The sequence below is a fragment of the Grammomys surdaster genome, unplaced genomic scaffold, assembly GCF_004785775.1.
Source record: "Grammomys surdaster isolate TR1022 unplaced genomic scaffold, NIH_TR_1.0 126906, whole genome shotgun sequence".
Lineage (NCBI taxonomy): Eukaryota > Metazoa > Chordata > Mammalia > Rodentia > Muridae > Grammomys > Grammomys surdaster.
In genome coordinates, this window is record NW_021621692.1 from 6,083,332 (window position 1) to 6,105,602 (window position 22,271).

General features: G+C 47.2%; 1 protein-coding gene across 3 annotated transcripts in view; it reads right to left on the reverse strand.

Moving 5' to 3' along the window:
• Slc39a11 (solute carrier family 39 member 11) overlaps positions 1-22,271 on the reverse strand; it is a 416,305-nt gene that overhangs the window by 117,903 nt on the left and 276,131 nt on the right. For all 3 annotated transcript variants that reach the window (XM_028761255.1, XM_028761256.1, XM_028761254.1), the window contains exon 6: positions 11,473-11,643. In XM_028761255.1, coding sequence (XP_028617088.1) covers positions 11,473-11,643 — 171 coding nt within the window. The remainder of the gene's footprint in view (positions 1-11,472; positions 11,644-22,271) is intronic.

Sequence of the window (22,271 nt, forward strand, 5' to 3'; positions counted from 1 at the left end):
TATATACAATGTGTACCCTAGGGAGCATTTTATAATAAATGATATATATGCATATATACAATATGCATAATCACATCTTTCCTATATATGGCTATCAGAGAGTTTAACAATTTACATTGTACTCTTCTATATTTCTTTTTTTTAATATTTATTACTTTTATTGCATTGCATGAGTGTTTTGCTCATATTGGGTACCCTTGGAGGTCTGAAGGTGGTGTCAGATCCCAATGGACTGCAGTTATGAATGCCATGCGTGTGCTTGGGGGGGCGGGGTGTTGAACCCAGGTCCTCTGCGAGAACAAGTGCTCTTAATCATTGAGCCATCTCTCCAGCCTCCCGTACTGTACCCCTGAGATACAGGCGTGTGCTAGCTTCACTCTGCAAGTATTTAGAGAGCACTACAAAGATTACTCCCTCTCCTCTCATTTCTTACCAGAATAAGCATCTTCAGGTCATGCATCTGGATTAGAAGTGTAATCACTGGTTAGGAAACTAAATGGTAATGTGGGAATAAAATTTTGACAACTAATGAAAAAATCCTGCTCCTTTGAAACTGATTAAAGTGTGATATGATGATTGGTTGCAAAATGGGAGAATAATTCAGATCCTAAGAACATATGTCACTGTTATCAAGAAAACATAGGCCTTAGCCTCCCTGGCAGCCAACGACTAGAAGATATACACAATAAATAAATTGTTTTCACAGGAGAGGCAAAGCATTTCCAGAAAATATGTTCAATGAATGTCTTATGTAGCAGCAGTGGGTGATAAGCTGGACGGTGTTCCTAGCCAAGACCTGAGAGTAAATGTCACAGTGTTTTCCATAAGAGAGAACCCCATCCTCAAAATCTGAATTAAAGGGCTAGATTTTCAGGTGGGCATAAGATGACATGGACCCATTATGCAGGCTTGGCCAGGAGAGCGGGCAGATGTCTATTTGAAAGTAGGAGAGGAGGAAGATCAGGAAGAGGAGGAATGGAAAGAAGGTACAAGAGGAGGAGAAGAACAAGAAGAGCAGGAGGAAAGGGAGGAGGAGGAGCATCAGAAAGAGCAGGAGGATGAAGAGCAGGAGGAAGAGGGGGAGGATGAGCAGGAGAAGAATCAGTAGGAGGAGTGGGTGGAAGAGCAGGAGGAGGAGGAGTAGGAATTGCAGGAGCAAGAGCAGCAAAAGCAGGAGGAGGAGGAGGAGCTGGTGGATCAGGAAGAGAAGAGAGGGGTGTGTGGGGGGGAGCTTTCTCAGTTTTGGAGCTGCCTTAGCCCAACATTGGACATCATGACTCAGTGTGTACCAATTTTCCTGGACAAGCTGTCTGAACCCATGTCTGTCCTTCATTCAAGAATAAAACAGAATTTTATGGGCCGGGGGTTCAGCACAACTGGTAGAGCGCTTGCCATACAAGCAGAAGACCCCAGGATCAACCTCCAGTGTCACATAAACTAAGTGTGGCAGCACACACCTGCAACTCTAGCACTCAAGAAATAGAGGGGGGGGGCAGGGCTAAAGGTTGAACTTGGCCACAAGATGAATTTTATGTGTCTATGTATGTATGTGCTCACTTGTGTATATATACACACATTTGTACAAGTATACATGTACATGTGCACATATATGTATAGAAACCAGACGTCCATGCTCAGTCGCTCTTCCTCCTATTCTTTGAGACAGCATCACTTACTGAACCTGAAGCTCCCGGATTCAGCTCAGCTGGCTGGCCATCAAGCTCCAGGGATCCTCTTGCTTAAGCTGGGCATAGTGGCTCATGCCTATAATGCTAGTACCTGAGACACTGAGGCAGGAGAATTGCCTGGGTTACAGAGTGGTTGCTAGGCTATCTCAGGCTATACGGTGAGACCTTGTCTCAAAAAACAAACAAAAAAAATCAATAAATAAGCAAACAAATAGCCAAGCAAAGAAGGTCCTGTTTAAGCTGTATTCTGGTCATGGTAGCAAGACAACATGAAGTTACCAGAAACTTGGCAAATCAATACAGAAACTGCCTTCCAACTACCTTGCTTTGACTTTTCTCTTCACCTTACATAAGATATAGGAGAATGACATAACAGAGTCAATTTAGACACTAGTCTTCATTTTAACCCAAATCCAAGTGCAGCCTTAGACTGTGGCTTTGGCCAGTGTGGTGGTTTGAATATGCTTGGCCCATGGAAAATAGCACTGTTAGGAGGTGTGGCCTTGTTGGCGGAAGTATGTCACTATGTAGGTGCGTCTTAAGGTCTCCTACTGCACAGGCTCTGCCCAGTGATGAAGGGAGTCTCCTCCTGATTGCCTTTGGATCAATATGTAGAACTCTTGACTCCTCTAGCAGCAAGTCTGCCTGGATGCTGCCATGCTTCCCACCATGATGATAACGGACTGAACCTCTGAAACTGTAAACCAGCCCCAGTTAAATCTTGTGCTTTATAAGAGTTGCCTTGGTCGTGGTGTCTCTTCACGTCAATGAAACCCTAACTAAGACAGCCAAGAAGCAGGGCTCTGAGGTTCTGTGTGTCCATTGCCCTTGGCAGTGGTGGTGGGATCCCAGCTTGCCTGGCACTTGCAGGATCGCGCAGGGACCCTGGAGCTGCAATTTCCCGTTCTAGGAGTTCATGCCAGGGCTTGTGCTCACAGCCAACAGCACAGTTTGAAAGTGTGCTCTCAGCTTCTGCTACCGCACACACCCAGGAACACGATCTGTTGAGCAAAATGTCATCCCATACAGAAGCCCATGCTAATTATAATGTCATCTTCCCCACTGAGGTGCAGATAATTAAAGGAGAATATTACAGTGTTTTCAAACTCCTGGAGTAAATGAGCATAATCTTGAAGTCACCTGCTGGAGATGAGAATTAAAAGAGCTCTGAGCTGTCCCCCTTGAAGGTCACCTGACTAGGACTGGAAGATCCTTAAAGGTTGAACTAAGGCGCCCCAGAGGAGGGGGGAGAAAGAGGAAGGAGGAGGAGGGGAGCAAAGGAACTCATGTTCACCAAGCTCTGCTGTGCTCTACCTTAAGGTGGGTTACACAGCAGGTGGCCTGCCTGTTGTAATAGCTGTTAACTCACTTCATAGGGAACTGCAAGGTGAGATACTATCACCAATTTACATCTGCCAACACTGAGATGCTCAGGCCCTTACCCAGAGTCACACTACTAATAAGACAGCTGGTGGCTTCAGGAGCTAAGTCCAGGCCTTGCCAATTCTAAAGTCTATGTCTGTCTAACCCTGATGGGTCCTGGACCACCCTCGCCTGCTGGTGATGGATGTGGAGGGCATACTTCTGAGGTACTCCTTCTGCAACCTTCTGTGGAGCTCCCTTAGGGACAGCCCTGGCTATGGAAGAGGTCTCCCATCCAGGCTACCCAGCCTAAGCCTGCAGCTGAGCAGAGCCCAGGACATCTGGAGCGAGGAGTATGCTAACACACCCGGCTGGTGTCACAGACGCTGACATTTCATGTCGTTAAAAAAAAAAAAAAAAAAGAACGAAACGTGTTCCCTGAACTTTTTGGAAATAGCTGAGATGCTTCGCCACTTATCAGTAGGAGAGAGGCCAAGAGCTCATCCAGGTGGGAGCAACGGCCAGCTCCCCCTAAATGGCTGCTGTGTGGCCCTAGGCTGCGTCTCTGAACTTCTGCATCTCTGTGTCACTCAAGAGGACAAATATCTAAATGTATGTGATCACAGGATACTTCCAGGACCTGAGTAAATACTTTTTATTATTGTGGTAGTTTGAATAGGTGTGCACCTTCCCCATAGATTCATGTATTTGAATGCTTGGCCCACAGGGAGTGTGTGGCCTTGTTGGAGGAAGTGTGTCACTGCGGAGGTGGGCTTCGAGGTCTCCTAGTACTCAGGCTCTGCCCAGTGTGGAATCAGTCTCCTGCTGCCTTTGGATCAAGATGTAGAACTCTGAGCTCCTCCAGCACCAAGTCTGCCTGCATACCGCCATGCACTATGATGATAACGGACTGAACCTCTGAAACTGTAAGCCAGCCGCAATTAAATGTTTTCTTTTATAAGAGTTGCCTTGGCCATGGTGTCTCTTCACAGCAATGAAACCTGAACTAAGACAACTGTCACTGATAACTCAAGGTTATATGTGGCAATGACCTGCTGGCTGGGCCTTTATCACCAATTGCTGACAATGACACCCAATGTCCAGAAGCAGAATGTGACTTAGCAGTGATTACATCATGTTTTCCCGGGGAAAATCCGTATCTAATAATAGAGTGTTCTGCCCAGTCTTTGTCCCAGGAAAATGAGACATCATGTTTTCTCTGTAACTACTGGCCTCTTGCAAGCGGTACCCCCAAACCTGTTCTGAGTGCTGGCCCTCCAAAGCCACCCTTGCTGTGCATGAAGACCACACGGGGGCAGTGTAATGTCTAAAGCACACAGAAGCCAGTGCCTTATGTCATGATCAGTAGAATCCTGACTTTTAGTGGTAAAATAAAAGTCCAAACCCAAAAGTGATCAGTATTCTTTAAAGAGTGGAACTCATAAACACCACAAAGCCAATACTTCCTTGAGTGGTGCTGTGGTCAGTTCTCAATTACAATACGCTAAAAACATATAATGCTGGTGTCAAAGAACAATGTGGGAAGAGTTTAAATAAAGACACATGGAGATGGAGGGGACAGGTACTCTACAAGAAGACCATCAGCGTCAACTAACCTGTACCCTTGGGGGCTCCCAGAGACTGAACCACCAACCATGAGCATGCATGGGCTGGACCTAGGTGTCCCGCACATATGTAGGAGATATGCAGCTTGGTGTTCATGTAGGTCCCCCAACAACTGGAACTGGGGCTGTTCATGAGTCTGTTGCCTTCCTGCCTGCCTGCTGCCTGCCTGCTGCCTGCCTGCTGCCTGCCTGCCTGCCTGCCTGCTGCCTGCCTGCCTATGGATCCTGTTCCTCATCCACGGGATGGAACTGGGGACTACTGTGGTTCAAACCTGAAATGGACTCATGTTTTGGATGTTTGGTCCCTGCTGGTAGTTTTTTTGGGGAGGTTCGGCTTGGCTAGAAGTAGGGCATGGGTTTGTGTGTTGGCAGGTCCCTGTACCTCATCTCTAGGTCTTGTCACCTATGTCAAAGACCAAGGTGCTCTGTTTGCCGTGCCTTCTACCACTGTGATGGGCTAAATCCATGGTGAGCCAAAACAAAATGTTCTTCCCTCTGAACCCCAAATCCTCACTTAAGTGGAATCTGTGAGATACTGAAATAGCAGTGGCATATACCTGATGAATACAGCAACACTCCCACAATACCCTTACTGTGCGTACACATGTGCGTACGTGTGTGTGCACGTACGAGAGACAGAGAGAGAGAGAGAGAGAGAGAGAGAGAGAGAGAGAGAGAGAGAAGAGGGGGGGGAGCGAGCAAGCTAGCTAGCGGTGCTGCGGTGGCGGGTATACAGAAGGTCAGACAGAAGCAGCCTGGGAATGGGAAGCGAAGAAGACAGAGCTGGAGCTGAAGGGAAGTCCCAGGGGAAGAGGAAAACCCTGGAAGATTCAAGCTAATTGTCTCTGGCCAGTGTCACACTGATTGCTTTGGTTTCTGCGGCTTAGCCAATGAGAACTACAAAACCATCTGAGTTCTAATGCTTGAGCCTATTAAAACTGCCCTCTAGGCCAGAGAGAATGATCAGATTCCCACTGTCCTGAGTTACCTGGAGAGACTCTCAATGCAGTCATCAAAGGTTCAAACAAGACTGTGGTAGGAGGAGATCAAGCACACGCAGCAACAGGGACATAGAGTGACAGCCATGCAGAAACCTGAAGAAGCTGGAAGGAACAGGAAATGGATGTCCCCAGCCGCACCCTGGAGTCTCCTACAAATCAGAACCCTGTCAACAACTTAAGAACTGATTTAAGACCTTTGACTTCCGAAATTGTAGGAGAATAAGTCTGATCTTTTTGGGGTTTTTTAAAGCCATTATGTTAGTAAAAGGCTGTTAAAGCAGCTGTAATTAACTAATACAGCACTTCATCTTGTTTCCAAAACAAAGGTTGGTGTTAGGGGACAGCTTTCAGGAGGCCTTAGGTCATCAGGATGGAGCCCTTGGGAATGAGATTAGATACACACACACACACACACACACACACACACACACACACGCACACACACACAACTCCAGAGAGATCTTATCCTTGTTCCACAATACAAAAACACCAGGCTAGCCCAAATAAGATCCTCACTCATAAATGTCTAATTTCCCTCTCTACTTCCACCACATAAGGACACCAGGCTAGCCCTGTTGTGTAACTTCTTTCTCTGCTTTGGTGGGTATGTTGAGAATCAGGGATCCTGAAGTGGTTAACTCATCTGGGGACATCCCCTTCCCCAAACCCGCTTTTATCTCATCACAAGTAAGGGTAGTTTTTTCATAGGGAAGTTTGGATCTAAATCTGCTAAAACCATGAAGAAAATAAAAATTAGTTATAGCCCCCAGGAACAGCCAGCCGGCATTAATATTTTGTTTTCTAAATTTGTTCTTGAGTTCCCTGAAACTAAAATCACTTCTGACTCAAACCTCGAGCATTCCTTTGAAGCCATTATTAGAAACTAGCAATGATGACAAGCCAAATAATTAAAATCAACTGCTGAGCTGTCCTGGAGACACAAACAGCAGCCCCCGGGTCTCTAGATCACAGCAACAACTGTCAAAGGAACTTGGCTCTTGACTGTAAGGAGAAGGGAAAGAGAAAATTAGTTGTGCAGGCTCTGCTATGGGTCTCCATAATCAGCTCACCAGTGAAGGCAGAGGGTCTACCATTCATCCCCAGAATCTATATGACAAGCTGAGCGTGACAGCATGCCCTGCAGTGCCCAAGCTGGGCATGGGGACATGAGTGGATCCCTGTGGTTTATAGGCCAGCCAGTCTAGCCTCATCACTGAGCCTCAAGGCCTGATGAGAGAGCCTGCCTCAAAGAGTAAAGTGAAGAGTGATGGAGGAAGACACCAGATACCATCCTCCATTTCATGCCCACATGTGCAACACCCCCCCACACACACAGACAGATGCACACACACACACTCATGGACATACCAAAAATATCTGCCCTTAGCTCACCTGGTAGCCAACACAGAAAGACAACTGATCGCTCAGCTCTTGACTAGCCTCTGCTCTCCCAGTATGGAAGTGGGGAGTGAATGGACCTGTCCTTCCTGGTGCTGGAGTATAAAGTAGCCATGGACTGGGTTGGAGCTCCAGTACATGCCGTGATAATGGGCTGATAAAAGAACACGGTGCTGACCTTTTGGAAAGATGCCCCATTTAACAGGCAAGCACACAGATTTAAGCAACTGAGTGTATAATGGTACATGCCACATGAGAGGAAGACACCAGACACCCCTGCTGTCATGACGCTCTGCCTTGCCTCCAGCCCAAAGCATTGGAACCAGATGACTGAACTCATGAGCCAAGGTAATCATTTCCCCCTTTAACTTGATTTCATTCAGGTATTTTGCCACGGTGGTGATGGTAGCTAACAAAGGTCCATAACTTATGGTGAAGCTCAGAGGCTCAGGGATTCATCTGTCTACACAAGTAGGTTTTACACATTAACTCAAGCGTCTTGGGTAAGTACCAATGCCCTCAGGTGTGTGGTCACACTGCAGAACACTCCAGAGCCAAGCTACCCATTAATAAGCCTTCTTTCTTCTTTCTACATTACATCACAATTTTTTTTTAACAAGTGCCATCCTCAGGATGTACAAAACTGAAGCAGTAAAGACAAAAACTTCAAAAAAAAAATCAATTATCCATTAAGTCATTGTGGAAAGTCTATCTGAAAACCCAGAGAATTGGAGAATGTCAAAGATGCAACTAAATTTTTAATAAACCATAAAGGATGGTGTTAAAAGAAGAGACCTTTTCAAAGGAGGCTGGCACTGGACAGCCTCTCAAAATGACTCTTGTCAGACAGCATCCCAGAGCTGACAGGAACCGTGGGTGAGTTATCCTCTTCAGATGACAACAGAAACCAAGGACTTGAGAGATAAACCTTGCCGAGAACTTCAGAGTTATGTAATTTTGTTTTCCAGACAGGGTTTTGTATAACTCAGGCTGGCCTCAAACTCGCTGTGTAGCTAAGGATAATCTTGAACTTCTGATCCTCCTGCCTCTACCATCCAGCGTGCTGAGAGTACAGGTATGTGTCTCAATGCCCAGTTTATGCAGTTCTGGGCATCAGCCTGAGGGCTTCATGTATATTAAACTATACCCCACCCCTGGAACAGCACCTGAGCCTCTGTACTTAGGCCTTTGGTGATGTCCTACAGTGCTAAGGATTTACAGAGCAGCCAGGTGCTAAGTCGCTTCTCTGCTGTTGTATAAAATGCCTGCTCAAGAGTAGCTAATGAGGAAGGGCTTATTTGGGTTCGAAGTTTAAGAGCACATCTAAGGGAAGAGAACTCAAATGGCAGGGGCTTGAAGTCTCTGTTCACATAGACCCCATGTCCCCGTACAAGGAAGAAGAGAGGGTTGAAGGAGTCTATTTAGCTATTTATTGTAATCCAGGAGCCAATCAGAAAATGCTGCCCTGGCTTTTAGGGTGGGTCTCCCCACCAACATGAATCTAATTAACATATTCCCTTCAGGTGTCCAGAGTCGCAATAATCCCCCACAGGTTTGTCTTCTCAGTGATTCCATTTGCTATCAAGTTGAAGATTAATACTAGCACGGAAAGTGTCAGTCACAGTTTCCCACTGTGGTCAGACTTGAACCTGTGTACCCAACCTTCTGCCCAGGCTCTCCCCTGCCTGACAGGAGCTAAGCCTGAACTAAGCTAATCCTCTTAGTTCAGCTCCCGTTCTCTTCCTAGACGATCCTAACCACAGCCCAACATCTGTAACTGGTCACCTCAGAGCCTTGGGGTTCCCACTGGCCTGTCTCCTCCATACGTCCTAGCCAGTCCATCTGCCCCAACCTTAACAGCCAGGAAGATAGTGTGGTTGTGCTCTGCCCAGGTGAGGCTCCTCCAGAGGCAGCCTGGTACCCAGTGCGTTGTTGGAAAGCCTGCTTCGTAGACATTTTCAAGTCCCTTGAGGGAACAGACACTACTCTGACATACCATAAGCCAGTATCCTCACTGGACCTGACTCTGAGCCCACTAGATGGATCTTTATTCTTATTAGTTAACTAAAGGTCTTGAATGAGTGACTATACCATGGCTGACAGGGAGACATAGGTAACCCTGCTTCTGCAATGATTGGTATTTTACAGGCTGGAGGCGGTTCAGGAGTCCTCGGACTTCCAATGGGCAATTTAAGATTCTATGGATATCATGACAGGGGCCCCCAACGGTGCAAATCCAGTTAGATCTTTTTGCACAGTGTGCTGGGGTTCTGTGTATAAGACTCTACTTAGAGACAGACTAAATTGGGAGCTTTAGGGATATTAACCAAGAATGTCTTCATCTGACCCAGAAAGGGCTGAAGGGCCAGGAGGAAAATGGCGGAGAGACGGGCAATAAGGAAAATTCTAAGAAAAGCAGCCTATTACATGATCAAAATTGCTTTAGCTGTGATGGAAATAGCCAGAGAAACACATTTGTCTCCACCCAGAAAAAAAGTCTGGCTTAAAAGTGATCTGGTGCAGTCTTTTTGGTGAATTCCATATGTACGTGACTATAATAGCGCAGACATGGCTACACACGGTGGCTTCTTTGCACAAATAAGAGTTATCAAGTTCCCCAGAGGAATAACCTCAATCTGCCCGTGTTCTCCGCCTCGGCAAAACTGAAGCCGGGAGACAGCAGAATAACAGCCACATGGGCCTTAAGAGAAAACCGTCATGACTCTAGAGAGCCTTGGCCAGCTGCACCGATCCTGTCACAGACACCAGATGGGTTCAACGAACTCTGTGGATTTGTAAAACAAATCGCCTAGGACAGCCCCCGGGGAAGGCAACTGCACATGCTCTAGGAGAGCTCCCCGCTCCCCCTCCCCCGAAGGCGATTGCTCACGCTCAACTTTCAGCAAAAGATGGATGGGAATGATTAACAACCCAAGACTGACAAAGTCATGGTTGAAAGACCTAAGGAGCCTGGCCTATACAATGGCCCCCATCTGTCAAACTCTCAGAAGGCCCGAGCGTGATACTGAAGCCAACAGCTGTGTGCATGGTTCATAGAAGTCTCAAAAGAAACCGATGGCATAGTAGTCCTATGTCAGCCATGAGAAAACCAAACAGTATTTAGAGATAACCTCGGAGTCAGTGGGTGGCCGAGCTCGAATCCCACACTGTCCCCAGCAGCTTGGGATCCTTCATTTGTTTATTTTTGTAGTAGCCTTAGTGTTTGTTATTTTATGTTTACCTGTGTCTTCCTGATGCTCTAAAAGAAATAGTATTTCTTGTATTTAATAGTGTCTGTTTAAAAGATAGTATCTTTTAAATAAAGCACCAATAAGTCTCCTGCCACTATGTTACATCCAAAGATAAGTTGTAATAGGAAGAGGTCTGTAAAGGTCTCAGACAGAGGTCCCTACAAAGAAAGCATGAAACGTGTTAATCAAGGCAGAATTCCATACTGTTCTCTTGATATATGCACGGTGGGGTGCACGTTTGTGGGTGTACACGTTCCTGTGCGGGTCCGCATGTGTGCAACTCTGTGTAAAAGCTACAGATCAACCTTAGGTGTCATTTCTCAGCTCTGTCCATTTAATTTTTGGTAACAGCATCATCTCTTGCTGTCCTGTGACTCACCAAACTGGGGTTTCTCAACCTGTGGCTCATGACCCCCTTGGGGGTGGAATGACCTGTTCACAGGAGTTGCCTAAGACCACTGGAAAACACAGATGTTTACAGTACAGTTCAATCCAGTAGCAAAATTAGTTACAAAGTAGCAAAGAGAATAGTTTTATGGTTGGGGGTCACCGCAACATGAGGAACTGTATTAAAGGGTCACAGCGTTAGAAGGTTGAGAACCACTGCACACCAAATACGGTAATTCAATGACTCTGAGGGTCCTCCTGTCCCTGCCTCCCCAGTGCTGAGGTGACAGTCATATTTCATCATGTCTAGCTCTTTCACTTGGGTTCTGTGGGTAAAACTTGTATGTGCACAGCAAACCCTTCTCCGGCTGAGTTATTTCCCAAGTCCCTGAATTCAACATATCCTAAAAAATCATCAGTCAGAATTGGAGACATCCAGCACTTACAGGAGGCTCCCTCTATCCTAGTGATCAACAGAGGTTACGGAACTATGTTCCACACGATCTGGTACCAAATATGTAAAGAAAGGGACCCCTGGGTCCAAACAGCAGAGGCTATGTAAAGTAACTGGAATGGGGCACTGGGACTTGCCAAGATCATTGTAGAATGAATCACCCACAGCACAGAGTGGCCTCTGCTCCCTTCCAAATAGAACTCAGGTCACCACTGACAGTTATCCTTTTCCACTTGCTCAGCTGTGTGGACATCGAGTGGCTTGACCCTCAGGCAGGTGGCAAACAGCCCCAGGACCAGTCCTTACCTGGAATGTTGTGTATGGTGATAGCCAGTATGAGCAGAGCAATCCTCCTCCAGCTGCTCACCCCAGGCTGCCCTGAGTTCCCGTGCACAGGCCCTGAGAGGGGTGTGTTCTCTGGGAGGTCAGTAGCTGCCACCTTCTTCCTCTGGTATACCTCACCATTCTCACGCTTGTCTGTTCAAAAGAAGAATGGAGAGTGAGGGGCTGTAAAAATGCGCACACTGACTTCTGGACAAGCAGCTGCAAGAGGAAGCCTTCAAGCCAGGGACCATCCTACATCTAGACGCCCATGGGCCAGGAGTCTCTTGATGGCTCAGCCATTCCTTCGGACAGTCATTCAGCAAACACTCAGGGACCGGTGTGTGCCTGGAATCGTGGTTCTAAGACAGGTGAAGAGGATACCATACAGGAAGAGGGACACAGAGGACTGGCAGGGAGCACACATTGTGGGATCGGGTCATCATGTTTACTTCATGACCTGGCCACACAACAGCTGAGTGACACTTGCTAACCAAGTGTTTTCACAGCACTGTACTGTAATTCCCTGATTCAAAGCAACGGAGCATCGACCCTTGTCTGGGCAGGGTTATGGGGTTGTAGGAAGGGAGAGAAGTCCTGGGTGAATGGATGCTGTTGACTCGTAGGCATGGGCCAGGTCAAGTACCAACACCGGAGCCCCATGGGAGTAGCAAAGCCCTCCCTGGGTGAGTCCCAGAAGGGTGGCAAAGCTTCCCCGGGGTCTGAGTGTGAATGTGGACAGTGTGTGAAGAAAATGTTTACCAAAGCTCCCTCCTATCCCACCCCCCAAGTGTATGGCCCGAAGACTGCCCCCCTACAGACGCCTACTTGATTAGCTCAACCTATTTCCTTGTCCAGCTGTAAATAATACCCCTGCCTCCTTGATTCAGGGTAACACATGAATTTCTGGGGTGCTGCAGCATCTCCAGTAGAGAGCCCACCCCACCCAATACCAGCTTTTATATGGCAGCGTGTCTGTGTGTTTGCCATTTCTTCCTTCCCTCACCCCTCCAGTTAGATCAACCCTAGAACCAAGCAAGGAAGGCTCAACAACAGAGCGCATGGAAGTGTTTGGACTACTCTAAGTGCTGAATACACGGACTGATATCGTTAGTAATATGTCCCCTTTCTCCAAGACCTCTACAGAATTATGTATGTGACCCTGCTCCTGGTCATCCTGAGACTCAAAGGAAGCAAGGCAGATGTCAGGCTCAGCCAGTCAGATTCCCTCTCCTAGAAGACAGGGTGGCTTGCAGGAGTGGGTGCTGCGGCCGGCAGAGTGGTTTAAGAGCAGCTGTAGAAGAACAGGAGACAAACGCAGCTCAGCAGACAGACAGAAGGAAGAAGCAGTGCGCTCCAGTAAGCAAAGACAGGCAAAGCATCCAGCCAAACAGACAGACAGACAGAAATACATGGCAGCCCAGGTCCTGAGGACCGCTCAGGGTCTGAGTTCATAGACTGACCATCTGAAAATTCCCACTTTGATTTGGTTGACAGGTATGTAGATTCATGTTCCAAATTCCAGCCCTTGGGAGGCTGAGGCAGGAGCATTTCAAGCATAGAAGTAGGCTGGGATACATAAAAGACTCTGTTTCAAAAAAATAGTTCTCCTGGTTTGGACTCGAGTGTTGCTGCTTCTTACACTGTCATCTTAATGGTGTTTCTTAATGGGTGGCCTAAAGGTCCATTGTCCCCAGGACTGTTTATTCCTAATAGATATTTGAAGGTAAATGTGATCACAAGAACAGGAAGTAGGGTCTTGGTAGACACAGACCTAAGAGGGGCTTAAAGCATCTTGGGCAGAGCCTAAGAGCTAAAAGCATGGCAGCCACACACTGCACTTTGGGCTCACCCTCTCCGGAGAATTGCCATGACGATGATTATTCTAGTTCATTTCTGTAGCAGCGATAAAATACTCTGACAAGGGGGAGAGAAAGAGGTTATTTTGGCTCACAACTCCTTTGTTACGGCAAAGTCACCACGGTAGGAATTTAAAGAGCTAGTCACTTCATATGCACAGTCAAGGGCAGAGAGCAAGGCGTGCACACATGCTCACTGGCTTGGGCTCAGCTCCATTTCACCACCCCATTGTTCTGGATGCCTGCCTAGGGAATGGTGCCACCCACAGTGGAGTGCATCTTCCCACAACAATTAAGACAATTTCTCACAGACATGCCTACCGCCAGGCCAATCCCAATGTTGATAGTCCTTCTTTGAAACTCTCTTCCCAGGTGATCGTAGGTTGTGTTGTGTTGGCAATCAAAGCAGGTGCTGCTGCTGCTGTTTTGTGAAGTCCGTGGGCTTTGCCCTTGTTGGTAAGGATCTGACAGAGAGTGGCACCTTGCACTCCTAGGCAGATTGTGAACCTAATTCCCCCTCATGAGTGTCCAGGTTTGGAAGATCCCTAACTATGGGAGATGGTAGAAGGCTTACACTCTGGGACTCTGGGTACAACACCATAGTCCATGCCCTTGACTGAGGGTGACAGGGACCGTCAACATTCATCCTTCCCATCACCATTCAGGGAACTTCTTTCCTTCTGCTATGAAGATGAAAGCAGGGCAAGACCTTCCTCAAATCCAATATCGGTGACAAGGGGGCTGGTAAGATGCTTCAGTAATTAAGCCTGGCAACCTGGATTTGATGTCTAGAACCAACAGCGGAAGAGGAGAGCCAACTCCTAAGAGCTCTCTGACCTCCATGCTGTGGCTTTCGAGCCCCACACCGCTGCCACATACTAATAACAAATGAGATACAATTTAAAACAGAAACACAGAACACCTCTGGGATCTCCCGGCCCCTCACTGTATGTGCATATTTGATTTAATACCTTCTTTGTCACATCTAGCTACTATGGTTTGTCTCAACTTCTGAGGTGCTGGCCCTAAAGAACAGAGTCCCATGGGGCTGGAGAGATGGTTCTGCCCTTAAAAATATTCAAGTGTGGTTGCCAGTACCCCAACCATGTGGCTAACTTCCTGTAACCCCAGCTCCAGGTGATCCAGTGCCCTCTTCTGGCCTCTGGAGGCAGCTACACTCCTAGAGACATATACATATAATTTTTTAAAAGTCTTTTTAAAACGAGAAAGAAAGTGGAAGAGAGACAAGGGAAGGGAAGAGGAGTGGAGAGAATGAAAGGAGGGTTGGGCAGGCGAGAGGCAGCAAGGGGAATGAAGGAGGGGAGGGAAGGAAGGCCTTAAATTGATCCTTCACAGTGCTTAACTCATAGCTGGCCTCTAGAGAATGCCTCTCAGTGGGATAGCAGCTCTTCCTGGACAACCCTTGGAATTCAATCCAGGCTGTGCAGTGTCCACATTGTAAGAAAGAAAGTGTGTGTGTGTGTGTGTGTGTGTGTGTGTACATTCGTGTGCGATGTTCCTGCCCTTTGGTCCCATCTTCATTGTCAGACATACTAGGCAGGCTCCCTGAATCTATGCATAGGTGTTTCTGTGTGTACAAGACCAGAAGCAGTTTTATACACCTTAAGTTAAGGCTGAGGCGGGGACAGCAGTACCCAGAATTCCAAGCTCCCGGTCTAGAGGCTTGAGTGCTGTCCTTGAGCCTAGCACCTGCTTCCCTGCTTCCTCTTCTCAGACACCAAGGCTGGAATTCTCTCTTCCCTGCACTCCAATAGACGACACCTGCTGAGCACAAACCTGGAGCCATGAGCTGAGCACACAGTTGTCTGCTGCCCAGGACACAGCTGCCCCTGTAGCATGACAAGCTGTGACATCTTCTACATGGTGGAAGCAGGGTCATCTTGATCAGCCTCCACTCCACTGTGTAAGTCACAGCCCACACTGCAGCGGAACATGCACAGCTGGCCTGGGAGCATTACTGTCCTCAAGGATTCGAGACACATCTAGGGAGGTGAATACGGAGCTAGCCTCCTCTTTTGTAGCCCATGGTCCCAGCCACACCAGGACACAGATGGTCTGCGGTCCCTGAGCGGACTGGTTGGATCAAATGGGCCCAGTGATGGAATTTCAGGCCTCCCGTGAATACAGCAGTGCTAATTAACAGATCACCAGCCACGAGAGAGCGTGACTAAAACCCCCAGATCTCAGTGGAGATGAGTTCATTATGACAGCACAACAGGCGAATTCTTTACCTACTGAGCGCACACAGCTCCAGATCCCTGAGAAAGGTCTTGTTTCTAAGGCCCTGTTATGAAACACGATAATGAGTGGCCGGGGATGCAGGATGACTGTACTGTGTGCTAATGAGCAGCATCGGCAGCAAAACAGAAGAACGGGGGAAGAGGGCTGAGGGGAAGGGCTCACTCGGTATAGCTAGCGTTCTGCACGTGTGAGGACCTGAGTTCGGATCCCCAGAAGCCTTGTAAAAATCTGGCAAGAAAGAGGCTGGCAAGATGGCTGCCAAGTGTGATTCCTGGAACACATGTGGTAGAAGGAGAGAACCAATTTTCCTAAGTTGTTCTCTGACCTCCAAATGTGCACACTAAATTATATAAACAGATGTAATTAAGAAAACTTTAAGCCCGGCAGATAGCTGTAACTCCACTGGGAGCATGATGGGACATGGAGATTAAATGGATTTCCTAGAAGTTCGCTGGTCAGCTGGCCTGGCTTAACTCACTGGAGATTCAGGCCAAAGAGAGAGCCTGACTCAAAAAGGTGAGAGAAACCTAAGGAATAACCAAAACCCATGTAGGCCTGCATATCTGCACACACACAAGCATGGACGATCACGCATGTATGTTTTGCCTGCATGTATATATGTGCACCATGTACATACAGTGCCCACAGGAGTCAGGAAAAGACATTGGTTCCTTTGAAACTGGAGTGACAGATGGTTCTAAGCCATCATGTGGGTACTGGGAATGGAGCCCAGGTTCTCTGCAAGAGAAGTACCCTTTAAGGGGATCATCTCTCCAGCCCTCGGAACCCAATTCTTAGAGAGCATTGTTACAATGCACACTCATAACCCAGCCCCCCAGTTAAGCTGAAGACACTAAGGAGGGGGACATACTAGTGTCTCCTCTTCTTCCATGCTGTCTCCAGGTATGTATGCAAGCAAATAGAAAGCAAAGGTAGCTGGGCAGCAAGTGTCTGTGACTACAGTGTGGACAGCAATCTCCAAGCTCAACAGATAGCCCAGCTGAATCAATGAGCTCCAGAGTTAGTGACAAATCCTACACACAGACACACATGATCCTACAAATGTGCACACTGCACACATTATATATAATTACATTAAAGAGCGTGGTTCAGAAAAGATAGCCCCACACTCAACATGGTTTCTTTCAGTACCCACCCAGCCCCTTATCCAACTTATGTATGGCGATGATTCTGTCCCTCTACATGTCTGGACTCAGGGCTGTCACTGAATGTAGACAGGATGGAAGAACCACAGTGACTGTCTTGTGACCACAGCTCTATCAGTGAGTTACTTGCTTGTCTACTGCTGAGATTAAAATGCTATGGCTGAGGCCACGTATAGCAGAAAGAATTTAATTGGGCTGACAGTTCCAGAGTGTTAGTCCATGATGTTGGGGTGAAAGCACGGCAGAAGGAATAGCTGAGAGCTCACACCTCAAACCGCAAACAGGAGGCAGAGAGCACACTGGGAACGGCACAAATCCCCAGTGACACACCTCCTTTCTACAGGGCCTCCTAATCCTTCCCAAATGGTTCCACCAGCTGATGACAACGTATTTAAGCTTCTGAGCCTGTGGGGCCATTCTCATCCAGGCCACCAGACTCAGTTACTAGTTTCACTCAGCAAATGCTGCCACGGATTTCTTAGCTATAAAGCGTATGTGCTTAATTATATCTACCTCATGGGATTGTTCCAACAACTGAACGTGACGCAGTGCCTGGCTCACAAAACACACAGTTCATGGCCCGGTTTTATATTCTGTGGTTGACTTGAGAATATGGGAGTGTTTTCTAAAGTTCTTGGTCTTTGGGATTCTGTTTAATGGCCCTAGGGCTTTTGGCTTAGTTCTGAGCCCACTGTTTGCCAAATTACTTCTCTTAAATCCAAGCAGAGACTGAACCACCAGCCAAAGAGCATACATGGACAGGACCTACCCCCTCCCCCCCCAACACACACACACAACAGATGTGTAACTTGTTCTTCATGCAGGTCCCTCAACAACTGGAACATGGGCCGTCCCTGATTCTGTTGCCTGCTTGTAGATCCCTATCCCCTAGGTTGCCTTGTCTGGCCTCAGTGGGAGAGGATGTACCTAGTTCATGTGCTACGGTGAATGGGTAGGTACCGGGGGTGGGGGGACTCCCCTTTCTCAGAGGAGAAGGAGATGGAGAATGAAGGGAAGGATTGTGGGAGGGTGTGGGAGGGGGCTCTGACTGAAATGTAAAATGAATAAACAAATTAATGAATGGAAAAAAATTCAAGCTATGACTTATGCTAAAAGCTGTAGTGACCACCTCTTGCCACAGGGAGTTCCATCTTTCTTTGTCTTCCCATCCAGAACGGGCAGCTATGCTGGGAAAAGCCCCTTCCTATTCGACATGATGCACCAGACCTTTGTATTTTGGTTTCATGGACTGTGTTCATCAGCGAACCCATAACAGTACTGAAAGCACTTGCATCTCTTCCCCAGCGCCCGTATCAGGCAGCTCACAACCACCTGTGACTTAAACTCCAGGGGACACACACCTTCTGGCCTCTATGGGCAACTGTGCTCACATATGCATACACACACACCTAGGCTCATGCACACACACACACACACACACACACACACACACACATTCAAGAATAGAAAGAAGCAAATGAGAGCACATATCCTCTGTTTGTCCACGTCACAATTTCTCCATTTCACTCCCTCTTCAAACTGATCTTGGCCTCATGCTGTAGACAAGGAGAAGAAGGCTTCAAGAAGATGGTGAGAAAAACAAAGTGAATTCTTGGCGTTGGATCTTCTGGGGGACCTCAGTCCAGATGGCTTAAAGGAGAGAAGGGGTTTCCACAGGGGTGTTTTGACTTGTTAGTAATTCTGCTACACGGTTATCTTTTAGAACATGTTAGGCATTTGAGTTGTGGCCCCAACTGTCAGGCACCAGGCAGGTGGGTCAGCTGTACAGAGGCAATAAAGCTGGCCTGTCCTTTGTCAGGAGATGTAAGGGCGGGAGGGACATTATGGGCATCTTCTGTCACTGAATTCTACCAGACTATAAAGCCAGAGTGTCCTTGAATCTTGCAAAGCCCTTCAAATTAATAACTGGGAGATTCAAATGTAAGGGTCTCAGCATAAAAATCAATGTCAGGATATTCACCCAGGTCTCATCGGTGGAGTGTGAACTTTGGGTTGAAGAGACCACCACAGGATGGGCTCTATCCATCCTCCTTGCTATGGGGTAATACAGCTCACTCAAAACATCTCATCTATGATCTTTCTGGTCACAAAACTACAAATGTATGCTAAAGGGACTGTGAGAAACTGAACAAGCACACAGAAGTTGTTGCAAGCCACCACAACCTCACTGCCAAAAAAAAGAACAAGGGAGGTGGGTGCTCCCCCTCCTGTGCATCCTCATGAGGTCGCACTGGGCAGAGATAGCACGTTACATGATGTCAGGCTGCTCTCCGCTCCCACTGAAAGGCAACAGAAACGATTTCTCTTGTGACTCAATGCTCTTTCAGGCACTGCCGAGCAATACAAATTAGTCCCGGCTCTCTCATGCCTCTGGGCCCTGAGGCTGCTTCTAAATTGTTTCCTTATTAAATATCATCTTGAACACTAACCTGTGCAAACGGTCAGAAATTCGGAGGGAGCAGGAAGATGGTGCCACTGGCACCACTATGAACAGCATTTTGTCACTCTCATTGGCCCAACTTCAGTCAGTACTGGGTACTTCCCAAAAACACATTCATGTATGGCAAAGAGGATTTGATATCTCCCTATATTTGTTATCTCCTTGACTGCAAGGAGAGTGGCCTGACTTTTGTCACATCTGATCCCTCTTTTGTGATATGCCCTTAGCCCAACTGAGGCCTCTTTAAGTAATTACCACGTGATTGGCTAATTCCTTACAGACAGGTCATTTTCCCCGTGATCCACTTATGCCTGTCAATGACTGATGAGGCCTGGCTGGTAGCTGCAGGGGGTCAGTATAAACCAGCCCGATGCATCCACCTGGCTGGGGAAGCCTTCCAGCAAACCATCTGAATGGGTTTTTGGCTCCTCTGGAGTTTTCTGGAGATCATATGGTATCTTTTCTAAAACACTGTATCTGCTTTACTTATCGGTTTCTTGCTCGATGTTGAGACATCACTGTTTGTGGGAGCAGAGGAGGAACACGGGCATCCTCCTTATTTCCTTCATCTTCCTGCCCCTCCCCACCAGCAGCCCTGGGAGCCTTAGAGGAGTCACAACATTTTTGCAAATAATACAGAAAGAAAAAACTGTTGTGAACAGGGCCCCTGCTAACGATGCCTAATGCAGGAAATCAAAAGCAGGTGGCTGGGTCTATATGAATTGTAGATCAAGAATTTGTTCATGTAAATATAACCTAAGCACTGCATGAGAAAATAGTTATACCAAAATATACATTTATTTTTGAAATTCAAATTTAGGCACGCTCTATTTCTCTCTCTCTCTCTCTCTCTCTCTCTCTCTCTCTCTCTCTCTCTCTGTGTGTGTGTGTGTGTGTGTGTGTGTGTGTTTCTCTCTCTCTCTCTCTCTCTCTCTCTCTCTCTCTGTGTGTGTGTGTGTGTGTGTGTGTGTGTGTGTGTGTGTTTGTGTGTACTCACTTATGCCTGTGAAGGGCAGAAGTGGGTGTCAGTTTTCTTCCCCAATTAATTAATGCCAATCTTTTTTCTTTTCAGACTCTCGGGGACCTAAAGTTCACTGTTTTGGCTAGACCAGCCACTGGGTTCCTGGGATTTTCCCCTCTCTGTCCCCTCAGCCCTGAGTTCTGAGGTTCTACTGAATGCTGCACCATCTGGCTTTTCTGTGGGTTCCGTGAGATCAGAGCTCGGGTCCTCCTGCTTGAGCAGCTGTACCTCAGACCAGCACGCTGCACTTTACCTGATGCTCCAATTTGTGTCCAGTCAAGAACCCAGGTCTTATAAGGGACAAGGCTGAGGAAACTAGTTACACTGCATATGGAGAACAGGCGTGCACTTGCCTCTGCCTGGTGCCCATAAAGGATGCTCTTCCTGTGCCTTCCAGAGCTGAAGATGGGAAGAGATTCCACCAGAGATTAAGGAAACTTTGTGGGAAGAGAACCGAAGTATTTCCCATGCTCTATTAAGGACCTCTAGGCAGAGAGACCTCTGGGCCCCACCATGGAGCTCAAGAAGCACAATCAGAGATTTATTTGCAACCTTTTTAGCTATAAAGGCTATTTCCATTTATCGCTCCAACAAGCCCAGCTGCACAGTGATCAGAGGGGTCAGAAGCTGCCCGTGTAAGGCGGCTCATTTGATTTCCTGCTCTTCTCAGGTACTGCATGTTTTGACAGGCACCAAAAGCCATCGCAGCTGTACCTTGAACACTTATGAATAAGCAAATGGGCCTGTATAATTGGCAGAAATTAAATGTGCAGCTGTGGAAGAGGCGGACTCACTATTAGCCAAAGATTTCTCATCCATTAAGCGAACCATCCACTAAAATGTTCCTCATTCCAAGGATCCAGGTAAAATAAATTTTATGCTCAGGCAATAGAACCAAAACATCCAGTAATATTAAAAGCCTATCAATTGGGTCGGCTGTTCTACATTAAAGGGACAAGCAGCCACTTCACGGACCTGGATTCACTCCTGGTGACTTAATTGTGGAATCAAAACTTATCCTGGCTTCGGAGAGGCCTCTCTGCTGCTCCACAGCTCACCCTGAACCAGGCTGCCCAGTACAAGAGCCCCCACATGCAAACGTGATCATCACGGATTCCAGAGGACCGGCAGCAAGATATCTGTATCCAAAAGGTCCTTGCAAAGCTGGGGAGATGCTCAGTTGGTAAAGTGCCCATCAAACAACCAGGAGGACCTAGGTTCAAACCCTTAGCTCTTACGGGGCATGTGGTGCAAGCTTATTGTTGGGTTGTTTTGGTCAACTTGACACAAACTCTGGTCATCCAGGAAGTGAGAACCTCAATTAAGAAAATGGCTAGACTTGAAAATTACCTCTAGGACCCTTCCTCCGTCCCCGATTATGCTCCAGTCCACAAGGGAACGCTGTCCTCTGGGAAGTACAAGCTATGAGCATCTTATATTAATCACTTTTCTATGGCTGTAATAAAACACCTCAACCAAGGCCACATCTAGAAGAAAGTTTATTTGGGGCCTACAGATCCAGAGTCTATAATGTCAGGGGCAACAGGAGGAAACTGAGAGAATATCCTCAAAATAGCACGCGTCCTTTGAAACGTCAATACCTACCTCTCAGTGACATATTTCCTGCAGCAAGGCCACGCCTCCTAATCGTCCTCAAACAGTACTACCAACTGGGACCAAGCAATCAAATGTCTGAGTCTTATGGGGGACATCTTATTCAACCCACCACACATCTTAATCAAAGCTGCTGTGACTACCCACAAGAGATGCTCAGGACAGTAAGAGGCCCTCTGGGAGATCAGAAACCAGTCCTTCATAGAAGGAGAAGTGGGTAGGGTCAGCAGACCTTCACTTAAGACTCCAGCTACTCCTTCCTATGCCTACTCATCAGCTCTGGACTTGAATGGCATCATTCCTTTGGTACTGTATCTATCATTGGTACTGTATCTGTCATTGGTACTGTATCTATCATTGGTACTGTATCTATCATTGGTACTGTATCTGTCATTGGTACT